This window comes from Pagrus major, chromosome 5, assembly GCF_040436345.1.
Source record: "Pagrus major chromosome 5, Pma_NU_1.0".
NCBI classification, from domain to species: domain Eukaryota; kingdom Metazoa; phylum Chordata; class Actinopteri; order Spariformes; family Sparidae; genus Pagrus; species Pagrus major.
The window spans coordinates 31575735-31601334 of NC_133219.1; the positions used below are offsets into that span (position 1 = coordinate 31575735).

The window sequence follows — 25600 nt, forward strand, 5'->3', positions numbered from 1 at the left end:
TCTTTTATAATACATTTTGATTACCTGTAACAGGTGGTCACTGGTTTTACATGAACATTACTCAACCAGGAGTAAATCTGTATTTGTTGATTTACTGTGAAGCTTTCTACTGTAATAAACTGAATGATGTTGTGACCCGTGTCGTCTATTCTCAGTTATTCGCCTGTAAAGGAGATCTTGAGCCTCTCTCAAAAAATAAGGTTTAAATACACATTTTCACACTCATGAGTAATTACAGCAGTAGGACTCTAATGTGGTATTGATTGAAAGGCATGAAGGAACAGATGAAGCAAACACAGTACACCATTCGTTCAGTTTTTAAAACTTTTTTATTGTTTTTAAATTTTTTTGCTCATTTTTTAAATTATTTATATTATCTACAAAGTAAAAGTTTTAACTTAAAAGTTACATAAGGGTCAGGTGAGAAGTGGGATCTGATCACCTCAGCCATTATAATTTCATAAATAACGTTTTCTCCTGTCCTCTGGCTGCCGAAACGCGTTTATTTCACAGGAAGCTTCTTGTCATGTTTCGTTTTTAGTTTGGTTAGAAACCTTTCATGTAGTCTGGGAACAAACGCAGCACACAGCAGCAGCAGCAATAAACAGTAAGATTAATACTGTCTAAAGGTTGGAAGATTTCTTTTTTTCATAACAAGGTGCAGACAAAATACAAGTTCCAGTTGAATTTTCTTCTTCACTCTCACTGATTAGTTACTCTCATTCTCTCTTTCACGTCTTACTTGGCAAGCTGACTCAAATTGCAATTTGGGACCCCTGAACGTGTGCGTGTGTGTGGGTGTTTTGTTTTCTGTGTGTTATCTGTGTGTTGTGTCTGCAGTTGTCTGCGTGTAAACAGGGGCTGAATAGGAGCAGTCTCGCCTGTTAAAACTCTAGCTCGTTAAAACATGTCACTGCATCAACCTGTTAACATTCTCTTATTGCCTAGTCTGGGAGGGAGGGAGGGAGGGAGGGAGGGGGAAGAGAAAAGCTGATGTGTAGCATGTCTGGTGAGGACGAGGAAAGAGAGGAGAGGGAGGGCTCTCGCTCTCTTCGTCGCCTGGTTATGAAGGCTCTGGTTGAGAAGCGCGACACAGAGCGGGTCCCTCAGCTCGATGGCGCCCTCTATCTACAGCTGCTGCTGATGATGAGGTTGCACTGCAGGGATGAGACAAAATGGGGGAAATGGAAAAGTTCATGGATTTAGAAGCTGTCCCACATGCGTCTTTAAACAAAACTCACATGCCTCCTATGTTTGAAGACAGTTAAGGCTTGATGTAATCATTTCTTTTGTTCATTCTGGCCATTAAGAGATGCCTCGCTCCTCTGAGATTTGATTAAAAGGAGAGAAACTACAGTCCTTGTTCTGCTTCAAAGCTTGTCCGAAGATAATATAAGGCTTCTGCAGACTGAGTATGACAAATCAAGAGAGTCTCTCACAAAGTTCATGGCTTTTGAGAACAAAACGCTCTTTTTGTTACTGTAACACTTGAGAAACAAAGAGGGAATTTCCTTTTGTTCAGAGAGAGAGGAGAATATTCTTGCCGTTACAGAGAGCATTAGAAATCTGCAATAAAAGCACAGCACGACTTCAAACACTTCTCACAATCTTTTCTGTGTATCCTACTTTATTTCCAGTAACTATTTACAAAACAAGATGTATATTAACTAAAATGCATATTGACAAAAAACTGTAAAGCTGTTTAAATTAACGGTTTGATCACGACAGCCACAGTGTCAGTTAAAGATGCTTCAACTAAGTAGAGCACAGACATTTGCTTTAAGAACAATTTTCTGTACAAAATAGGCCACAAACTGAAAGTCTGCTCACTAATTCATCTGCTGCTTTCTTGACAAGAAACACAGGGTCCTAACTGCATGTGACGCAGGCGAGTGGCGACAGTATCAGCTTGATTTTATTGTTTCCTATTGAAGTTTCCCAACTGGCCGTGAGTGATGCAGCGTGACGAGCTGCACCGTTTTGAACCTGATGCCCTATTTCTATTTTCATTCCTGTCGCTCGCGTTGAAAGCATGGACAACAACGGTTGATTCATGAAGTGGAAATGAGAGGTCATCTGTACAATACAGTCGCTTTAGTCACTACAAAAACCTAAATAAGGTGCAAACTGCCTGGAGGGAGCTGAAAGAAAACATCTCCACTTGCTGTTGGCTGATGTCATTTCCAGTAGAGAAACAACTAAAAATAACAGAATAAAACAGGTTTTTTTCTGTTTATAAAGTACAAACGTAGGTAGCTATTTTAGCAAACTCGCCCATCTTTTACTTGAGTGGTTAAGTCCCCAATCTGATCTCAAGCACACAGCTGATACAGTAATTTCGTGGGTTGTTCACATAATGTCACAGAATGCATATTCAACCGATTCGGTGTGGACAGCGAGTGTCCGACAGCGCGTCACATGCAGTTCGGACACGGTGTCATACTGCCATGGCTAGGACCAGACTCTGAACAGGAGAGTCCACCTGCTGTGTGGTCCTCCTCCATGGCTCCTACTCTTGATAAGATCTTGCCAAGAAATACTGACACCAGAAATGAGTCTTTTTCAGTCTGTACGTGACTGTTAGATCTGCTATGAGATGAGCCAGATCCATCTGGTCGTCTGGAGTCAGGACAGCAGATCAGCACAGACTGCAGCTGTTCTTGTTACAGTGTACAGGACTGTCATGAACAGCTGATGTAGACAGTTATCATCTACATTAATGATTTTCATTACATGGATACACTTAACATTGAGCAAAAACTACATTTTGAATTCATGGAATTATTTTGATAAATCAACCAGTCCCATTAAGGGTTAATCACGAGTATGGTACACTAATCATCTTCCTGACTCCACCCTGCAGAAGTGTTCTAACTAATATAATAAACATACCTTGTGGATGTGCCAGGTAGGAGAAATGTGTGGTGGAAGAAACAGGGATGGGGTTGAGGGCAGTCTGGGGCATGGGTGGCTGCGGACCCCCTGGAGGACCCTGGGTAGCCATCAGCATCATCGTGGGGTGGGTGGGCGCCGGGTGGTGAGACGGCACCATACCGGACTGCATATGGGCCTGGGTGTGAGAGAATGGAGGTTAGTGTGTGTGACGGTGCGAGAAAAAGTGTGACAACAGAAGGAGTAGAGACAAGAGATGAAACAGACTGACAGCAACGCCACAACATTCAAAGCCCTAAAAACAAAAAAGTGTCTTTCCCACTGTGGTGAACTGTTCCTTTAAAGACAGAAAACAGCCCAAAACAAAGTTATCAGCACAGCATTTCTATTTAGCTCAATGGATTTAACATGGTTAGACTAATCAATGAAAGGCTTTGTTTTTCCTCTGTATCCTGTTACCGTGTTCCCCTTCCAACTAAATTCGCAAGTGAGACACATCCTAATCTGAACTCAGACTGCCAAAACAACATCCACTGCACTCACAGCATTATCAGCACCCAAAGAAGACCCATTCATAAACTTAAACACCTGCTGGAACTGATCCCAGATTTCCTCACTCCCACATTTAAAACCCCGTACAGGAATCACAGTCAATCTGATTATGAGGCCGGAGCCTCTGCGGTCGGCTGATAGCGTGTTTTGACCTACCTGCTGCACGTGTGCCATGTGGTTGTGGTTGTAGCCGTGCTGCACCTGCTGCGGGTGGATATAGACCGTCTGCTGGGCAGAGGGGAACGATGCCTGGGGACTCTGAGGGTTGGGCCCCGGGGTCATAGAGGGGGGCGTAGGGGCCAAAGCAGAGTACATCTGCTGCTGAGGGGGCTGGTTGGCCAGGTGGAGGGCCTGGGCCGCTGCTGCAGCTACAACACACAATCAGAAATACAACACTATTGCACACAATGCCACAATACTCCTTCTGAAACTATCCAGCTGCAAAAATGAGGGAAAATCACAGCTTTCATCCTGAGTGTACTCACCTGCCGCTGCCTGCTGGTGCTGTTGGTGCTGGACTGGGCTGGCAGCTGGGTGGCTAGGAGGACCCCCGTGTTGTGGGGGGCCACCCTGCTGGCCTTGGCCTGTAGGCGTGGCAGAAGGCTGGGGGTGCTGCGGGTGGGGGTGCAAGGTGGCACTGGGGTGGGGATACTGCTGAGGCATTGGCCCTTGAGACACTGTGACACAGGAATCTTATTAGAACAGCACCCATAATGCAATCGTTTCATTGCATACTAATACGAACATACAACATTGATTACAAAAGAGTTGGGACGCCGTGTTAAATATAAATATACACGAATCTGATCAAAAAAAGAACAAAGACAAAAATGTGCTGTTGTTGTGGGCTGACGTACCATACATGGTGTGTGTCTGCTCTGGGTACTGTGTAGTCGAGGAAGAGACTAGGCTGGGTTGCCCATGCGTGGGAGGTGCCATCATCCTGGCACTGCCCTGCATTACCGGACTGAACACATGCTGCGCCTGGAGGACACAGACAGACAGACAGACAACATCACTATTAGCAAGTCCAATGAGGCAAGTCTTGCCTCTCGGCGGCCACCTTGGCAACGCCCCAGGCAGTTATTTGGGCTTACAAGGCCCTTATCTAAATGAATGGGCAGAGAGCCAGAACAAATCTTTGCCTCTGCCCCAAAACAAGGTTTAAAAAAATGCCTTTTTCCAACAAGTTATACATCTACACATGCGCAAGGTTTCAGGACACCTGTCCTCCTCTTCCATGCTTATAAGAAGTGCCTCTGCAGCCGCACCATATCGGTTGAAACTGTCGTGAATCTAAACTGTGGGCTCCCATCAATGCAACAATGCGATTGGCTGATATCTTGCCTGGTTCAGCTGCTATAAAGCTGACGATTGGCTTTTGAGGGGGAAGGGGCGGGATATGTGTCATACAAATGCAATCTTTAGCGTTACGGACTTTTCTATTCAAAAAGCCTTCAGTGATCTATCTCCTCGCCGTAATATCTGGTGTGTGTGTGTGTGTGTGTGTGTGTGTGTGTGTGTGTGTGTGTGTGTGTGTGTGTGTGTGTGTGTGTAGACAGCATTTCAGTTGGTTTGGCTGTGTTTGTTCAATAAAAAAAAAGGTTTTGTAGAAAAATGTGTCCGTTTCTCAAACGTGGGTATTTAAAAGAATTCATTACGGTCCCAAACCCCAGATATTGTATTGTCAATAACAATGCAGATTTCTAGAAGGACTTCGCAATTAATCGAAAAATTATCTAAATAGCAATATGGCTAAGTCCAATGGCCTTTCTTTGATAGAACAGTTAAAGCTTTAGACAGGGAAGGGGGAGGGACACAGAGCAAAGGGCCGCATGTCGGAATTGAACTTGGGCTGCTGCTGAAGACTTAACCTCCTTACATGGGCGCACGCTCTACCAAGGTGCCCCTACGCAGTGTTTTGATAAATGTAACATGTGTGACAAAACAGCATTATAATGACTTACTGTGGTGCTGTAGAGATGCCCTGGCCAACAAATCTTGTTCTTTAGATGTAAAAAAACATGTTTGTTTGGTAAATACCCCAACAAATGTCACATTAGCATGATTTGAGTTTTTTTTCAGTGAAAATGAAATGAGATTGTGATGCAAAAATGATCATTCCAACCAATCGTGAATCACATCGCAATTGTAATATCCGTCAAAATAATGGCAAATGATTTTTTTAACCATGTCCTGCAGCCATAATTTCTATCAATACCCACACTGCCTCACGTAGTCATTTAAATTTAAATTGGTGTCTTGACTTGCTCCTCATTAGTGGGGATTTTTCTGGAGATTTTTTATGCTTTAAGTAATTGCACTGAAATTAGCTTCTAATAAAGTTGTTTTCCGTTTAATTTTCATCTCTTTCTCCTCATTATCTCATCCCTTCTTTTTGGACTAAATTGTATCGTCAGTTTCATTAGTGTCAACGCCACTTAACTGAATGAAATTCCCGTCCCTAATCAATATGTTTTCCCTGAAACAGCCAGAAGCCGATCTCCTAACTTCCTCCATGTTCTATCACAACCTGTTTGCGAATAAAAGTTCAGGTGTAAGAGGCAGAAGCCTGCAGTCAGCTCCACAAATCAGAAGTGATTAAATGCTGGCATCATGCTGGCACCCTGTCAAGCTGCTGGACTGCAGGCATCTGTCAGACAAATGGCTGACTAGTGAACAGCTGGGAGAGATACGGACTGCCAGCACTAACTGATGATACCAGAGTAACTGTAATGGTTACATATGGTCCTTGATAGAGGAGCCTCCTGGGCTGAACGTTGTTTTGTTCTGAACTGGCACTGACAGAGTAAATCTTACCTGTGATTGGTAATGCGTCATCTGCTGGACCAGCGGCTGACTGGTGAACTGCTGCGGGCTGCAGGTAAAGTACTGGGCAGAGTAGGCGGGGCTCGGTGCTACAATTGGTGGTCCTGCTGCCGTGGCTGGGTGCATCATGGTGGGCGTGCCTGGTGGGTGGTGCTGGTCTGACCTCTGCTGGGGCATGTTTGTTACTGGAGGTTCATGCAAAGAGATTATATAGGGGAGATGTTTTGTTGAACATCTCTGAAAATCTGAACCAAAAAGAATCATGGAGAAAAAAAGAAGTGTAAGTTTTGAAGAAGGAAGATTATTCCCTGAATTGGCCCGAATACAAGATGACTCATTATAAAGATGACCTTTTTTCAACCTGTCTTTGGGAAGACAAACTTTCTGAAGATGAGAAATGTTTCATCAAACTACTACTGAAGGGAAAGGTCCCCCCAAGATACTAGCAGTCAAAAAAGTTTTCTTAAGTCTCTTCTTTTGTCATAGTGAACTGACAAAAACTATAATAAATGTATGTAGGTTGTTCCGGTTAAGTGCAACTATTTCTTCATTCAGTTCAACAGTTCACACTTGTGCTAACCTCAGTTTCTAATATTTCTTGTATCAAATTCTGCCATTATTGGACTATGGCCTTGAATGTTTTTACTTTACTACTGTTAAACACTGCAAATATGTGAGCATACATGTGCCCGTCATGCTACGGTGTATGACATGCACCTACGCAGAGGCTACGCTGTAGGTATGGAGTCGATTCAATGCAGAAGCATAAATCAAGCTTTAGTGATGCCTATCAACGTGATGCCCACACAATAATGGCTATTGCCTTGCAGCAGCGTGTGTTACTAGAATAAATCTGTTGGAAAGTTGTGTAGCTCCTTTAAGGAATAGGGCAGTGCGTAATGTTGCAAATACGTAAAGATATAAAACGTGAATACGTGTAGTCCTCGAATATAATAATACGAGTCCAAACATTAAATCCACAAAAAAAATATCTTCATCTTCGGGGCCAATATGGTTTCTTTCCAAACCAGGTTCATGTAGTTAGGTTCAGAGAGAGAATGAGAAAGAGACACAGGTGACAGGGAAAAGAGATAAAACGGTGGTTATTCTCACCTTTACCTGGTCTATAGGGTTTAGACTGGCTGACTGTCATATGAGGCATCTGAACCTGGTACATAGCTGGAGACTAGAGTGAGGAAGGGAATCAAGAACACAAGTTTATGCTCAATCTTCTTCGGCATCATTTCCACAAGAATGAAAACCAGCCCTCCAATAAGAAACAGGTGATTTTTTTGCTTATTTCTGTGGTCTTTGGGGCTAGATAGATAACCCGTCATTCAACACGTACAAAAACATATTTTAAAAACACATATGCAACTGCGAGATTGGCAAATATCTCTTACCTGGGACCACATGCATTTGCTATACCGGTCTATAGTTGGGCAGAAAACTAGATCCTAAAACAGTGTTTGTCATCTTTCATTCCTTAACTCCTTAACATTATACACCATGCATTTTCATTACAAACAGTACTGCAGTGAAAACAAAGCCTTAAACTCCTATTAGCTTGCAGCCATTTGTTCAGTAAACAGATGAAGCCAATAGAAAATAAGATGACGTTATAGGTTCATCTGTGATGACAGTTTAAAATGAATTGCAATAAGAAGTTGGCAAACCAACATCTGATGGCATCAATTCAACAAGCAAGCAAAACATCTCAGTATTGATTGGGCTTAAAAAAAAAAAAAGGATTTAAAAAATTTACAAACCTTCCATATTATGCTTTTCTAATGGAGCGAGAGAGAGAGGAGGAGGGGGAGAAAAGGAAAAGAGAACCACTCTTTAGTTGTTCACCAAAGTATTCTATTGTTTACATGTGTCTGATGTTGGATCACCAAGTTTTTCTTAAAGCAACACAGGAAAAGAAGATTGATTTACGACTACAAATGTAAATAGCTTTCATCAAAAATATGCAAGAAGTGCTTTGAGTTTGCTTAAAAATATTATTTTGACATCATACTGTATATAAACTTTACATACTTCCTTTCTTTAAACATTTCTAACCTTGTTATCTCAGATATTTACCTAAACATTTTTCAAATAATTCAGCAAAAATAATTCAGATGAATAAGTGTTGGGAAGATGACAAGAGCAGAGAAAGAGAAGTGATGACGGGGAAAGCACGTAAGGTGTACAAAAAAAAGAAAAAACTAAAAAATGTTAGATGTAGCCTATCTAAAATAAAATAGGTAAAGAAATATGGAGAAACTAATACAGACATTCGTTAGAGATGAATCAAGACAGAAAAAGAAAGGAACAAAGTGAGGACAAACATAAGTAGACATGTTGGGAGAGTTCATGGTGAAGGTCGTTAGTGAATTGTTTTAATGAATTTCATACTGTTTTAATGTGATGCTGCACTTAATAGAAACAATCATACTTCATACCTGCACTCCAGGGCTGACTGGTGTGAGGGGATACATCTGTGGGAAGCAGACTGTCTGACCGTACACAGCCGGGGGCTGCTGGACCACGATGGAAGGACTGGGCTGGCCCTGAGGCCGCGGAGGTGTCGGGGTGTTGGCTGGTTTGGGCTGTTGAAGGAGCATATAAAACGAGACAAAAAATGAGTTCACTAATAATCTGAGTTTGTTGTATTTAAATGATTTAATGTGGCAGCAGCAGGGCATACTGACCTGCGAATTGAACCTGGGTTTGAACTCATTTGCATTTGGGTTCAGGGTTGATTTTCTCACTTGACTGCAGGAGGAGAGCAAACAGTGAAAAGGTTAAGTTTAAAGGATCAGTATGGAATTATCATTATATTTGGAGCTTCACCAATTGATGGATTTTCTTGAATTAATCAGCTTAACTAATTTCAAAATTCTGATTCCAGCATCTTAACTGTGTTAATTGTTAGATGCAGCCCTGATTATATTCTTCTTGTCTTCTTGTCAAAAAGGTTCAGTATTTTCTAAAATGGATGGGAACTGTAGTTTTTAGCCAACATTATTCAAACAGGAGTGAAAAGTGCATTTGTTGGGCACTATCTTATAGCAGCGGATTCATACACATTTGATGTTTTAGTGAGTATTTCCAGCAGAATGTGTATGTAGGATTTAGTTAACCACAGTGCTTTGATTTAGATGATTATGGTATAGCACACAATATATATTAGTCTTTGACTAGGCAGGAAATATTAAGTCTATGTTCGGTCTTTTCATGGGATCTGATGATGATGACAAGATATAAATAAGTACAGTCTCCCCTCTCAAGCTTTCACTCACTCTTGTACTGGCTCCTTTTTGTCCTCCTTGTCTTCATGTTTGGCTCCACTAAATGCGGAAGTGGCCGTCGTCTGAACTCCCTGTGATGTCACATCCAGCCCCGCTCTCTTCTGGTCTGGGGCTGAAGGAGACGGGGACAATGCAGCGGGGCTGCCAGGCTTACTGGTGTTTGTGGCGGTGGTGGATGGTGTTTGGGCACCACCGGGGGTGCCAGCAGTTATTACTACAACACCATCTTCTGTGCCCTCCCGCCCCGCTGTGGAGGCTTTGTCCAGGGGAAGGTCTTTAGGCTTGTCTGCTGGATCTCTGGGAGGCTTGGTCATCATCTGGTCAAAGGCAGGGTCTGAGTTTGAACTAGACTGCAACTGGAAGAGGGAGGACGATAATAAGAGTTAGACGAGGCACATACAAGCTCCTAATCATGCCAGATTTTCAGTATTTCTATATTGTACAAATGAAAGATACTTACCCTAAAATCTACACTAAATTTCTTTAAATTATCTATTTGTTTTCTGTGGTCTGGTGCCATAGAAGGGGGTCCTGTAAGATGAGTAGAGGGAGAGACATGAGGGTATCAGTTGTTATGAAATGGATTGAGATTCTGGAAATATTTATTTTTTAAGACAAGACAACAACCTCAGTTATATTATATTAGCAGCTATCGATCTCAGGTAAGCAAGCTCAGTGTCCACTTTTAAATCTCTTCTTAAGCCATCTTAACTGATGGTATTTTATTGTAACTATTTTAAAGAATCTTTTATCTTGTTTTATACTTTGGGTTTTGATCTCACTGACTTTTTTTATTTATTGTTTTTAAATGTAAAACACTTTGTCTCGAAAGGATCTATATAAATAAAGTAATTAAAATTATACATAAACTCAGATGAGACTGGGGAGTCTCTGAATCATCCCTTCTTCAAATATCTAAGTGATAAAGCTCCGCAGCACTCTGAAGTCTGAAGCATTGTTTCTGAAGTCAATACTGCCGTCTCTAGTGGATGCTGTACCTTTACAGACTGGTCTGGTGATACTAGGTGAGCTATCCAAGGGCTTGATGTTCTCCTTGTTTGCCGTGGGGGATGTTTGTCTTGTCTCCTGGACACGACACTCTTTTGCTGCACAGAACAGAAAAGTAGTCTCTTTATTACCAGGATAAAAGCAGAGATTTGTACTGTAGATAGTGGCAGAACCTACACTAAAACGACAAATACAAGTACGCAGAAATCATGTATGTATATCACACTTAGCATTCTTCATTGACTGGATTAACTTTAAAACTCACCATCTCCTGGTGGAGAGGCGACCATGTTGGGGGCGGGGCTAGCAGCAGTCGGAGAGGGAGCTGATGTTGGTGTAGCAGCAGTTTCCACAGGAGCCGTTCCTGTCTGGGGTGATGGGAGGGAGGAGGAGCCAGTGGAGGCTCCACCCATACTGTTCTGTCGGGGGGAGCGAGGTCTATGGGCTGAGAACGAAAAGAGGAAATGAGATAATGGTGATCACATATTCTAAGTTACCCCAACTACCTCATCTTGCACGACTACCTGAAATTAGAGATTTGGGTTTCAAGCATGTCTGCACTCATACTCATACTATAAGGTGCTTCTTTAATAATGCTATGAGGTGGAATATATTAAGGAAATCTTTAAATCGCTTCTTCACAACAATCATGCTAAACCATAACTTCCTTTCTCTTTTGGAGATATGTGTAAAAGTTCATATAGCTGGAAATTTACATTAAAAAGTTCACATTAAACAAAACGAAAAAAGAAAAAGAAAAAGGAAGAACTACTGTACCTCCACTAACCACTGAAGACCATGTCCCTCCAGAGGAGCTGCTCCTGGTCGGTGGAGTCACTGGGACCTCTCCAGGGGCATTGTGGGAAATTAAGTCCACTCCTGGAGGGACTCCAGCGGTCCGGCAGGGTGGCACTCTATGAGCACGAGGCGTCCGCTGGGATTTTGGAGACATCCTGGGTGGACCTATAGATGAAGAAAGACAGATGAAGACAGACAAAACTCCATACACAAACAGTGGAGGTGAGGTAAACACACTCAACAGCGTGTGTTTCCTAACATCCTTCTGTGGAGGATCTGTCTCACAAAAGCTTTTTAAAAAACCCAACCCTTGAGAACATATTAATCACATCATACGGTAATGTTATTTTGTGACATGCATGTTAGTGGAGAAACTGCAGATGATCCTGTAAAGTGATCAAACAACACAGCACACTTTTCAAACCACAACCAAGTGAAGTGAGAGATGAGAAACAGGGAAAGAGAGGGAAGAAGGTGAGGTGGAAACCCTTTTTTAAAGAATTCACTGTTTAGCAGAGTTTGTACGAAAAACACTCAAGACTAGTTGAACATTTTTGCCATTTCACTGTAGAAACATTTGAAAAGTATAAACATGACCCAAAACTATTTTGTCAGTACTCCAAGCTCACTGGATTAGCATAAAACAGGGACTGACAGGTTGAAGGACTCGCTAACAGTTGTGTGTTTGACAACGCCATCACTGTGGAAGATAGTGGTGAGTCTACAACCAAAAAGACACCTATTAACATTTTAAAATAACAAATTTAACTTAATGAAAGAGTAACTTTGTTGTCTTGTTTTTGCTGTCCTCCAGTGGTTGATGTTTTCACCTCGCTGCACTCATGTTAACTTGTCATTACAGGCATAACACGTTACACTTCTGGTCAACAGTGGCTCCGTTTACATGCACACTAATTTTCCATTATTATTCAGAATATGACAATATTCAGAATTTGGTACAAGTCATGTAAACAGCATATTGCGTTAACATATTCCTAATTAGGCCTTATTCCAAATATAGCATTTAAGACATGTGGGATAAGACCAGTACTGTTCTTGTTTAAGGAGCATTCCCTAGACATGTATATAGTGCATACAGATTATGCGCCTCAACTAGGGTTTTTACGGCAGTTTGTAACACACAGCATCTTGTGTGTTTACAGTATACATTGAGCTTTGTACATCATAACCGAGTAGGCCACCAGCTGCATAAGTTGTAAGAATCTCTTCCGGGACATGGCCGTAAAAAGTATGCATGGCTGCATGTAAATAGGAATATCAGTGGAATATTCATTTCAATTTGCCATGTTAACTGCTTAGTTGGAATATTGTCTTTTTTGGAATATGGGCAAAACCCAGAATATTGTGTGCATGCAAAACGTAGCCACTGATGCTGGGTGTCATTAGAGATGCAACAGACTAAAAACCCTTGAGCTCAGTGGTAGGTTTAGTCTAAGATACTCATCATCTTGTCCTTCTCAGCTTTTGAAAAACTGGCGAGTTGGTGTTTTCGTGGCATAACTCTTGCTAAACAGAAAGCACAGCACACACCGTGGTGCACCCACATGCCAAGGTGAAACTGCCTGATGCACTGACAAAGGATCAGCTTTGTGGATTATTAAATCTGACCCCAAATCAGTCTGAAGAAGCTGCTTCACCTGTTTCTGTTTTTTCACACTAGACCTGGGCAAACTTATCTTTGAAAGCAGTTTACTTATTTTAATTTGAAGACACTTCTAACATCTTGACTGAGAATTTAGTTTCCATATTGCGATCAATCCATCCACCTTCAACTCATGCTTTGCCCAGGTCTACTCCACACTGATGTGGGTACCTTCTGAAGACATGCGTTTGGGCAGAGTGGAGGCTGGCGACGTGGGCCCATGGTGGGAAAAGGAGGATGAGGAGGAGGAGGGATAGGAGGGGTGGGATGAATGAGAGGGAGGCCTGGAAGGTCGAGAGGGGGGTCTGGAGGGTGGCCTGGTGGGCGTGGTCGCCCGAGGAGGCAGGGAGGAGGGGCCAGACTGGTAACGAGAGGGGGGGCGGGAGGAAGGAGACGGACAGGGTGAGGGCCAATGGGATGAACCTAAAAGAGGGAAGGACAAATGATCAAGGATGCAGATGACAACCAGTTAAAGGGGGAAAACAGTAAGAATAAACAAGAAGGGGGAGATTAATAAACATGAAAGAATGGCAAGGCAGGAATACAATTATTTAATTAAGTAAAGAACGATAAGTGCATAAAAAGAACAAACATGAACATCCCAGCGACACTAAGCCAAATAAACTCAGCCTTTTATATCAGTTAAACAATCAAAAATAACACCATTTCTTTCATTATACTGACCAACTCACTCACCGACCAACGCATCTCTGTACATTTCAATGTTTTGTCTTAAGGGCGTAGCAAATAACAGCAGAGCTTTGTGTGTCATGTCTTAAACGCACCTCCGTTAACCACTCTCTGGTCGGCCCCGGAGCTGGGGCTGTAGTCGTGAGGTCCTGGTCGAGGAGCTGAGGGTCCAGCTGAGCTCTGAGCCAGACGAGGTGAATTCTGACGTCCCGGTCCCCATGACATTGCCTCCCTGTTCCTCTGACCTGGAGGAATGTACTTGTTCTCTCTGCACACACACATATACACACAACACAACACAGGCAGAGACAATAGTCAAGATAAAGGGGAGGAATTAATTCTACACTCTAATAAATTCAACAAAGTACTTCTCATCAGCCAAAATGAGCATGTTTTCTTTAATTACCAAGGAAGTGTTTGTTCTGACAGCAGCTGCTGCCTACTTAGTGAATTGCTGGAATTACTTTGTCTCCCTTCAATGCTCGAATATGCTTCTTAAGCCTGTGCCTGAGTCCTTCTACCGCAGATCCACACCATGTGGAAGCATTATGTACATATAGAATATGTACTTGTTCTCTCATCCTTTCACTTTAATGATGAGAGCTTTAAGCTCTTTACAAATAATTCCGATGTGTGGTAAGCACATAGATCCTTCTCTTGCCTTTGTAAAATGAAATGAAAAGGAAATTAAGTATGTGGAGTGCGTTAGTATATACAATGCATATCTTTACAGTTCTTTCTTAATAAACCCAGCCCCTGTGAGTGGAGAAATCAGCATTCCCAGATCATAAGTCATCTCTGATGATATTTATAGTCAGTTTTACTGTATGAATATGTTGCAATTTGTTAAAAAAAAAAAAAAAGGTGCAAGATATATTTTATTTAATCACTTATGACAATAAAACATGAATCCTCTATGTTCCAAAAGACCTACAGGCAATGAAATTTGCAGGCGTTAACAATTAAGCTGCTGACTTGATACATTTCTAGGCCAGCCCCCCGACTTCACAGTATGCACATTTTATAATATCTTGATGAGTATAATTATAAACTAAATCCCACAACAGGAATGTAAATGTTGCAGTGTTGTATTATGCTGCTGCATTCTAGCACACATCAAGAGCCAATTACCAAAATGAGTACGAATGAAATTTGATAGGCACATGCTGGCAGTGAACACAAATTTCGATTACGTAATTGCAAGCTCTGCACTGACACACACTCACCAGCACAAGTAGTATGAGTATTTGCATGTGTGTCCTGGTCTCACCTGCTGAGTGTGTGAGTCTCCCTCTCCCCTCGCACCACAGCTGTATACTTCTCCTCCTCAGAGCGTTCATCGTTTTCCAGGGCCACGCGGGCCTTATACGTGGCACTGGCCTCGATCTCTTCCGCCAGCTGGGCAGCACGCGCCTCCCTCTTGAGGAACTCTTCTGAGTTGTCTCGCTCCAGGGGGACCCTAGGAAACAAGCTCAGGTCAGACAAGGGCAGCGGGATGATCGAGTGTCTATAGGAGGCTTGATTTCAAGTTTTTGTCACGTGAGGTCACACTTAACAAGATTAGAGGAGTGATATAGCATAGCTCAATGACCAGATACGTTTAAAAATATCTTTTGTTTAATCTTCTCGTTAAATTTTAAGTAAAACATGTAGATTTCTTACAGTATATGCAGGAAAATGTGCTTGAAAAGGAACATATTCTAACAGAACACAGATGATGCTTACGTGTATGTTGACAGGCTGCTGTCATATGTAGACAAGACTCCATACTTCTCCTCATTGTACTTGAACATGTCGTTGGGGTCCCACCCGTTTGACTGATATGAAGAGAGAGAGAGGAGCAGAGAGAGAGAGTTTTACAGATGGACTATAAAGAAATGAGATGACACAACCTGTGTTTACTCCTCTCACTGTCAAATGTATGAAGGCCTGTATGGATTCCATTCTATGTGCTCAAAAGTGTAGCATCACTGTGTTTTTCTGTGTTTGTTTTCTCACCACGTCTGTATCCAGAGACTCGAGGCTGTCAGAGTTGTGGGTCTCTCCTCCATCCCAGGGCTCTAGATCTTTCTCTTTGTGCTCGCCATTGATCCTGCTGCTCACTGCTGCATCTGTGAAGTTGTCTGCGGCACACACAAAGAATATACATCTATGTACAGCAGACTGCCACACACACATACCCATACACACCCACGCAGAGGCTCATGACGGCATACAGTCACATGGCTGCACTCTCACTGTTTATGTAGGGAAGCGCTCATGCCTCGAGAGCTTCTGCCACAAGCACTCACAGCAAAGGTCTATAGGGAGGTAGGGGTGGTTCACCAGGCACACCCACTCACAACCAGACATGGGCCCAACTGGATTGGGGGAAAAATCCTTTCAAAGAAAAATAAATTGAGCCCTTTGCTTGAGCTGGCCTTAAAGCTAACACAAATAAAGGGTTTTGGCAGTGTGAGTCAGAATATGAAAACAGCCTTGTAAAGAAAAGGTAGTCCCCATGCACTACTGTTGGTTGTAACAAAATAATCCAAATTTAATCTAGAGATGTTCCGAATTCTGATGCAGACCTGATACCAGCGCATTAAAAAATATATATGTATGTATAATTATATTTATTACTTTTTAGCAGCTGTATACTAGTAATGCCGTATAGATGTAATATAATTGTTTATATTGCTGTATGGCGTGGCTCAGGATATACCCTTTGTGTTTGAAAAATAAAATAGATTATCAATATTATTATAATAAAGAGCAAACATGTACCAGCTCTCTCACTAATAAATAAAGAGAAAACCATATAACTTTCTTTCATTATCTAGTTTGACCATCTTAACTGAAAAAGAACAAAAATCTCGAGAAATGTAAGTTTGCTGACGCGTGCTTAAAGGCCCTGACACACCAAGCCGACAGCTGGCCGTCGGGCATTGTCATGGTCGTCAGTGAGCGTCGGTGGCTGTACCTGGTGCAGCATGTCCTGCATCGTTGGCACTACACAGCTCTTGTCGAGACTTTTGGGCCGATTCAGCTTATAGAATCAGCTGCGGCTTGTGATTGAGAGGAATCCCTCAGATTGGCTGTTCAGGTAAACTGAGCAGTGTACGAAAAGAGAAACGGAAAAAGAAAGGGAAATTCTCTTGAGTCTGTCGCTATAGTGTCCATGATTTCACCCATTTTATGTGGTTTCTTCTTATTTTTCTTTTGTGCCTCTATGCCAGTGCCATTTTCAACATTTTCTATCAGACATACTCTCCATTAGAAGCGGCTATTTTAGCGAGAGTGGTCTCAAAAAACGCTGCTCAATTATAATAACTGTCTGTATATCGGCAGAGAGGTATTGCCTTTCACGCAGGCGCAGAACATACAAGCATGACGGCTGCAGTCTTTGTAGTTTGTTCAAATGCAGCTTTTTGTCCAGGACACAGGAGACGTCGGCCATTGATGCAGCAAATTCTTTGATGTCAGCTTGGTGTGTCAGGGCGTGAAGTTACACACGTTGCTTGCTGTTTATGAACATTGGCTGCTTGTGCAGTAAAAAATATGTTCAGGTGCACACAGGTGTACTGGACGCTGCTGGGAAGTAGCAGGTTACAGTTTCCGGACCAATGTGCTATCAAGATTGATGCATCAACTTACTGGCATCGGAGTCGGAACAACCCTAATTAAATCAGGAAGCATAGTGCTACAATATTTTCAGCTGGCTAAATTAAATATCACAGAGTGTCTTCTACAATGCCTGACTTTTTCCGCCACTTCATTTGTTACTCATCATCCATGGCAACATCTTTAAACATTCACATTTATAAGTATCTACTTGGTGCTGGTGGTAGTCCAAGCTTTCAGGACCATTCATTATATTCAAGTAAACTTACAGAAGACTTTAGATGGCTCAACTAAGACTAGGGACGGGCATGCTCAAAGAAACCCCCCCAATTATATTTGAAAGGAAAACTGATCTCATGTCTGCCCAAGTCTGCTCTCACATTCTGAGAGCTGGCACCAATGGAGTGCATAAAGCATGATGAACCACCTGGAGTTACATAACTCAGTCATCCCAACTCATCCCACAATACAGCGTGCCTTTAAGCATTTTTGGCAGAATGCAAGTTCAGAAATTAGGAAAGGAAATTAGATTGGCACCGTACAGACGGTTGGACTAACAGGCCTGAATTATATTAACAAAGGTGGTCGGGATGCTCTATGCACATTGTCCATCGAGGGAATCGTACATAAAATCAGGAGCACTGACAAATCAAATGTGGGCAGAGTGAGGGGTAAGCAAACATGCATTTAGATTGCAGTCAATTACAAGACTTCAAAGCACTTCAGGGCAAAACCAAATTAAACATTGTGACAAAACTCCATTTTTAATACAATGCTCAAAAAGAAGATTGAGGTGCAAGTGCTCAACATGAGATTTCAACCTGCTGCTTTCAATGGAATCATAGCTGTAACGCTGCTTATAATTTCCCATTTGGTTTGAAATCAACCCCATGTTTAGGAAAATAATAGATCCTTCTCTCTTCTAAAAAAAATACAATAAATTTAAATTTTGGAATATCAATTCAAATGACAGCTTTGAACTACAGCTAAAACTACTGTTAAAAACAAATGAAACAAGTATTAGTGTTAGTTTACAACAAATAAAACAGGTATTAGCGTTAGTTTACTACATTAAACATGTTACACTATTAGCTGTCCATCTCTCACACATCATCAGATTCCTTATGAGTAAGCATAAGGCCGTATGTATGATGGCTACGACAACATTGGCTTTAATTTTGAGCCTCTGCCGAGCTCTAAAGACTGAATTAAATAGTGTATAAAAAGGGAAAGTAGCAACTCTTCCACCGAAAGCAACATCCAGTCTTAAAGATAACAAAGGATCTGGTGAAAAGATGGAGCAAGACTGACCTTCACCAGATATTGATTAATATATTTTAGGTTACAGAAAAGCAGTGATCCCCATATTCTATTCATCAAAATTGGATTTCAAATGCAGCAATAGGTTGCAACAGATCAGGCCCAAGCCAAAGAGATTCACAATTCTGTTTGAGTGCATACAGAGATGTGCGAGAGGAGAAAACAGCCATGTATTACCTGTGTCAGAAGAGACTAGACCAGTGGAGAGGAGAGACAGACAGATGACAGAGAGTCAGAAGATGGACTGACAGACAGAATGACTGACTGGCAATCACACCAACAACAAATTGTACGACATGAATCATCTGTAAGTTTTATAGGGAACGTATTTCATTGTTTTAACAACTTGAGTGGTTTTCATAATCGTAATAGTAATCTAGTCTAGCAATGGTGCCTTAGGTGGTGCTTTTTCCTGTCAGCCCACAAGTGTTCAGTTTAACAAGGATAATAATTAGATTCTTCGAAGTGGCACGAGTGCAGTGCCATCTTTTCGAACCCTCACGCTTTTTCACCTGTTCATTTTCAGAAAATAATACCCTCCCACAGTCCATTATCGCTCAAAAGGAGAATTGTATGGGTCAAGATGAATTGGATGAAGAAGCCTCATTCGGCCTTTATTGAGTGTCCTTGCTGCGCCGGGGCAACCTTCGGACCAATCAATAGATCACATTAGCCTTCAATGACTGGCCACTCAGAGGAGACACACGAGATTTAACTCATGGCAAAGCCTCTATGACATTAAGGTAGTGAATACAGACTGAAGAAGATCAATAGGTTGTGTGTATACACTGATGGGCATTCACTGTGGCATGTTTGTTTTGTGTGTCCAGGGAATACAAAGTGACAAACTAACCTATTTAACGTACGTTTCCCCAAGACTAAGGCATATCAAGAGTGTTGTCTGTGAACCTAGATAATAATTATTAGTACCTTTCCTGGCGAAATTCAGGTCCACATCTTTGAAGGTCACCACTACAACATCTGAGGCCTTGAAAATGATGCTCTCCACAATATCCTCTTTCCTGGGGGCTATGCTCGGCTCTGGGCTCTTTCTGTGGGCTGCATCCAACACCAGGTCACACTGAGGGAGAAAGTTATATCAAATTGGATTAAAGGGGAATCAGAAATAAAGCAAAACCCTGAACCATCTGTAGAAGAGATGAGGAACCACAGGATATCAAGGACCAATACCATGAATTGTTTCATCCAAATCATACACCACTGTTGTTTGAAGAGGTCTCCTTGTGGAAGACTTCTTTCACTATTTTCTTATTAAAAAATTTGATAGATTAATGGATAATGATTAAAAAAATAATAATAATAAATTGTAAAAACCTGATGAGCATGACGAGGGAAAAGAGTACCTGATCTATTCAATCACTTTGTGTGTTTGTTTGGAATAAAACCTGCCATCTTGGCCCGGCGTGGCACATCAACATGCTCGCCTACAGTCGAACCACAGGAAATCCTTTCCAAGTGTTTTGGCTCACAGCATACATGAACAAAAGTTTGAGTGACATCAATTAATTGAGTTCTGTTTATTTATTGCAAACACGCCAGATGGAGGAGCTTGTGAGTTGCAGTGGGAGCAGACACAACCTCCGATTTCCAAGAAACAAAACTAGTAAAATACTAAAGGAATGAAAGTGAAAACACAAGCCCTGCAACCAAACATTACATTGTTGACTAAGAGACGGTGTCGAGCTGTGTGAATATTTCCGCATGTTTGACTGTTCAGCTTGCACACACTGTTCTAATAAAAACCAAATGTGATGCTTTGTTTTGGTCTCAGAACAAAGTGGTGTGTTTGCCTGTGCAAGCCCACCAAATCCAATTTCTTTTGAAGTAACCTGCCAGCCTTACTCACATTCAGTCACACAACTTTTTTCTATAAAAGAGGAGAGAGATATAAGATACATAACAAATCTGCTGCTGGGTGTAAAAACAGAATAATGTATGTTTCAAGAACTGAAGTTAAAGCCCAGCTCTGCCCGTATTGAACAGGACAGAAATGTCCACCATTGCTCAAGTTAAGCTTTTCATTTGTGCAAAGTGATATTTTCCCCACAGGAGAAAGATTGGGGAATACTTCAGCCTAAAAGGGAAGATGAAGGGCCACATACCTCTCTTCCAAAAAAGGAAAGATGAAAAGGCTGATCTTTGTCTAAACCACCTCAGGGGTGAAGCTGCTATTGAGTGCTGGCTGGGCACTATCTTCCCGGCACAGTTAACCTTAAACATTACTGCTGCTGAGAAAATCACACATCCAGCTCCATATTAGCACCTATAACGAACATCGAACTGTGCGGGTGATGTGATCCTTACCTCTGGACCGTATGTCTTAAATACTCCTTCATAGACTGCTCCGTTTTTCACTTTAAGCTCACACTTGGCCCCCTGTAAATAAACAGGCCCATCATTATTCACCGTATGCAGTGTCAATGTCAATTTACACATTCAGGAAACAAGTTCAGAAACCCATCTGCGGTGATACAGATAAATGATTGATCAATCTCTGCTTTGTTTATGCAACCAGCTGTCTCTACAAATCACACAGGCTTTGTTTATAGCAGCGTAGACATTTTGAAGAAGCAGCATGTGGTGAAAGACACACTGCAGTACATACAGCTGGCGCAAATTCCTTTACAGTAAGCATGATTCACATGGCTGTTTCAGCCATCGTTTCCTTGTGACTGTGCTTACTTCTCTATTTATTACTGTTATTACACAGGAGACTAAATTCAGAAGGACAGAATAGCTATATCTGGAACATCGTCTGAAACACTCAACAAGACAGACGCACAGTAAACATACCACCACTGAAGTCAAGACGTGGACCATCCTCATATTTGCATATACACCATTGAAAATGACCTAAGGAAAAAAACAGTAAGGATCAGATGTTCCGCGTTTGCAAAAAATAACGTATGCTAACTTTCAGGACAGATATGTAACCACTGGATTTATTTTCTGTGCAACCTCTATACCAAATCGCACGCCTTACAAAAACATGAAAATGTATTCAAATTACTCTGCAGAATGAAGAAAAGGAAGCATTAATCCAGTGTGTGCGTCTGCTTCCGTTTTTTTCATAAAATACAGCACTCACTCATTTTTCACTGACTTGTGAGAGGTAACCGGTTACTTACCGCTGCAGGACCTTTACCACTGTGTCTTCCCCTGAAAGAAAACAATTGGCATTGTTTACAAAGCAATCATCATTAGCACTGAAATTCTTGCTAGCATACCGACTGTCACAGCGCTCTCTGATGGGGGTGACGGTACATCTGAATGACAGAAATGTCAGGATGCGGTGGTTTGAAATGTGCAACAGCGGTTCATCTTTTTGATTTTAAAGGGAAACCCCATGAACCATCATCAGCAGCAGCTTAATCTGCACTGCAATGTCTCACAAATGTACGTCCATTACACATTGGATGAAATGTAATGTAGATTTCGATTTTTTCCCACAGATCCCACCATATTTAGCTGGTTTGACTAATTGCCAACCATTTAAAGTAGCTAACATTTTTACTAGCATGTCCTAAAATGCACCTTGTTCAGCAGCTGGCACATGGCCAGGCATTCACAATGTAGGCAATGACCACGTTATATCTGCTGTAGTAAACCAGTAACACACTGTCCATCAATGTAAAAAACGAAACCAAGTACATTTTGAGCTGAATTCAGCTCGTTTTGTGTGTTTGAGTCCAACTGGTCCAATCTTATTTTACAACATCCCCACACGGCCTTTATAGATAAAACCTACGCAATGAATGGGCCGTACTGTCCTAGTGACCGGTGAGCAGAAGCCAGGCCACATTATCATCATCAAGATCCACAAAAAGCGTGCAGCTCCCGCACTGACAGCTTGTGTTAGCTTTATCCGAGGACGACATGTAGAGAAATGTCATGCTTCAAGGACACAATTTCACACGAGCAGCGACGGCAACGTCAAGGTTGAAAGCCCGTCGGTCTGTGATTCCCCCCTTCTCCTCCTTCTCCTCCTCACCCCCCGTCTCCACACCCGCCCCTTTCCATCGTGCGCCCACACGCTTTATATCAATTTCTTGGCAAAACCCGCTGCAGCAATATTGCGGTAACGTACCAAGCATCATGACAGCCAAATGAAAACAAACACGGCGGCTTCATCGCCGGGTCTCTTAGGATGCAAAGTCGCCAGGGGTGTCCCGTTAGCTAGCCCCTTAACATGCTGAATGAGGCAAGTGCACGGAATAACAAGCATGGGCTGTCACACGGCTAATTAACGCTAGCTAAATTGACTCCGAGCTGATAGTAAACTGATACCAGCGACTTGGCGAGCGGCTTCACCGGTGCACACATTTGGAAAAAAAAAAAAAATGTTCGTCACCCAACCGTGTCCACATGCATATTAAGAAACTAGATGGTGTGGTTTGACTAGCGTGCAAGAGGAGGTAGCGTAACGTCGAAGTTGCAACATTATTGGAGCAAGCGGACAGGCCTCGCTAGCTAAACTGCACAACGTTACGCTAGGTGACCACCAACACGTCGCAAGGCCCACATACCGTTCACGAACACGTACTAGTTTTAGACCACTTAACGCGAATGTCATCTCACAAGACCGACACTGTAGAAGATGACTGTGTGGACGAGTCGAAAGCTGGCGACGTGAACCCACGCTGCTGCGTTTTTATTTCGCTAGGTTAACGTTTTAATTTCACAGACCTGCCCAGATTCTGTCTTCCCCCGCCGCTTCCTCCGGCACCGGAGGCGGCGGCACCAGCGGTGTTGCCACCGCCGGGCTTGCTGCGATTTCCACCGGCCTTCATTGACATTGTGATCCCATAAAAGACAGCGTCTCAAAACGACCAGCTTCGCACCGCAAATTCTTGACGACGAGGCGGCGTATGGTTGTGTGACAGTTTGCTAACGTTAGCAATCCTAAGATCTGGCTAGCTTGCGGGCTAATGTCAACGTGCCTCTTGAGGAAGATGCTATGCTAACAAGCTAGCTGGCTAACAGCTCCTAGCCAAATTAGCAATCTGTACAATTCCTATTAAAACAGAAATAAACAATATTTAAAAAAGACAACACGCGTAAATCACTCTTCCAAAACAGACATGGGTATTACACCTCTTGTCAATTTGTTGTGTAATCCTAACAAAAATATTCGATTATCTCAAAATTGGGTTTACAGCTATCTCGGTTTCTTTCCGTTGCTAACAGCGAAAAGACCAAAACAGTCTGAAAGGGGACAAAAAACAGCGGATGGATATATGAAAGGCGTAACGGCTCACAACATATCACCAGATATTCCTACATTGTGCTCTTTGGCAACGATGAAAATGGCAACAACAAAAAAAAAAAGACGAATGCGATCCTATTTAATCTACGCCACCAGAAGAAACGCGTAGATACTCCTTTAGTTTTGTAAAATTACACCTCCATCACGGCACTATTTTCAGGAAGTCCATGCATCCCGAATGGCTGTTTGGTGGCATCCACGTGAGCCGGCGAACACACTACACACACACACGAATAGAAACACACAGCTCACACGCTGCTGCCGTGTGCCTATGTAATGGCAAATACACGTACATATTACAACATGACCGCAGTGAATTAGCCTGATAAAGATGACGCTTTAATTGAGGTTTTTCGCAATCGTGCAAATAAACTGGTCCGACCTGACGAACGGACACACAGTAAGGGGAGTTGGCTGCACAGGTAAATTGCTTTAAGAGCTTATTCATGAGCAAGAAACATACAATGATGTTTTAAACATAAAAGGGAAAGATAAGGATTTTTTATTTAATGTAGAAGCCATTAGTTCAATGCATTTATTCCCAAAACGTGACATGATTATGGTCTGATGTGACAGATCTTAACATGTGTATATTTTAATCTAATCTCAATAATTTAAAAACGACTTTTCTCTTATTATTCTTCCTTTTCTTATATATGCTGTGTTTATACTGTTTATCATGTGGTGTTTTTAATATATATGTCTTAATTTTTTGCATAAATCCAATAAATAATCACAGACAACAAATTAAACAGCATCAAGTCTGCAAACCTTTTTTTTTTAAATTAACACCAATTTCCATCTTCATCGCCCTTTTTTTTAAATCTCGTGATCAAATTTTATTTACATTCTCCAGTAACATTCATCGACTTTCCCATTTTTTCGAGTTAGCACGCTTCATAAGGGGACAATGACCATATGTTAGATGCATTTTATAATTTTCCATGTCATACTAATCACGTCTCAAGCACTACTTTCAGCGGTTTCTTTCTGATCAAAATATTTGCATTAACATTTGCGGCAAAATACCTACAGTGAGTCTTTGTAAACTTATTCAAGACCTGACAAGCTCTGATGTAATTCAAAATAGACATTGTATTGTGCACATATTTTGTCCCCCTCATGTGGACAAAAAGGGGGTGGGTAAAATAATAGAAACACTTTGCTCTGTACAGTCAACAACTACGACTTGAAAGGGTATTTGAATAAATAAGGAACCTCAACAAAAATGGAACATTGTGAGGTTTGCAAAGGTGGGATTTACTGCACTGCTGTTGCATTTGATTATGGGTTACAGATGTGCCTAAAAATGGTGCAATAAGTGCTTGTGGATAGAAAAACAGTAGAAACAAAGAATGACTAGCTTGAAGAACTTCTGCACTTGCCATGACTCCGTGCTGTAGCTGACAGGAGTATAAAGTAAACAGAAAGGGTTAGAGGACAGTCCCCTGGGGGAAGAAAGCTCCCGACACTCAGTTCCTCAGTCCTACAAACTGTGGTCTGCAGGTCAGGTAATCCATCACCCAGGATGCAAGTAAGGTGTTCATCTGCATGGCCCTGAGCTTGTCTCACAACAGCATCAGACTGTGCAGTAAAAGCACTAGAGAACTCAAAGGAAATGAACCTCACTGTGCTCCCAGCATTGTCCAGGTTTAGCAAGTA

At 42.0% G+C, this 25600-nt stretch overlaps 1 protein-coding gene across 8 annotated transcripts; it reads right to left on the reverse strand.

Annotated features, from left to right (window-relative positions):
• Positions 1–310: 310 nt before the first annotated feature.
• atxn2 (ataxin 2) lies at positions 311–24134 on the reverse strand. Of its 8 annotated transcripts, none has more exons than XM_073465890.1 (27): positions 23359–24134; positions 21801–21831; positions 21466–21525; positions 20977–21048; positions 19582–19732; positions 18829–18843; positions 15727–15851; positions 15454–15545; positions 14999–15187; positions 13824–13996; positions 13210–13461; positions 11355–11540; positions 10843–11022; positions 10568–10675; positions 10030–10100; positions 9561–9925; positions 8970–9033; positions 8721–8867; positions 8043–8060; positions 7393–7459; positions 6265–6458; positions 5412–5450; positions 4302–4428; positions 3930–4121; positions 3601–3812; positions 2893–3070; positions 311–1157 (listed from the first exon to the last, which is right to left on the reverse strand). In XM_073465890.1, exons 1-27 carry the CDS (start codon positions 23466–23468, stop codon positions 1129–1131), a joined length of 3447 nt encoding a protein of 1148 aa, XP_073321991.1. In that variant the 5' UTR covers positions 23469–24134; the 3' UTR covers positions 311–1128. The 8 variants fall into 8 exon arrangements, with proteins under 8 accessions (XP_073321991.1, XP_073321990.1, XP_073321994.1 ...); XM_073465889.1 differs by having other exon boundaries at positions 7387–7459; positions 23359–24132; XM_073465893.1 differs by lacking the exon at positions 8043–8060 and having other exon boundaries at positions 23359–24133.
• Between the last annotated feature and the right edge of the window lie 1466 nt (positions 24135–25600).

Bases quoted from the DNA above. Each gene is read 5' to 3' on its own strand.
- atxn2 (XM_073465889.1), bottom strand. From the start codon at position 23,468: ATGTCAATGAAGGCCGGTGGAAATCGCAGCAAGCCCGGCGGTGGCAAC. The intron at 15,188-15,453 runs GTAAGCATCATC...CTTGTTTCCTAG, and splicing joins AGCAGCCTGTCAACATACAC to GGTCCCCCTGGAGCGAGACA. The intron at 11,541-13,209 runs GTACCCACATCA...CTTCATCTATAG, and splicing joins CAAACGCATGTCTTCAGAAG to GTCCACCCAGGATGTCTCCA.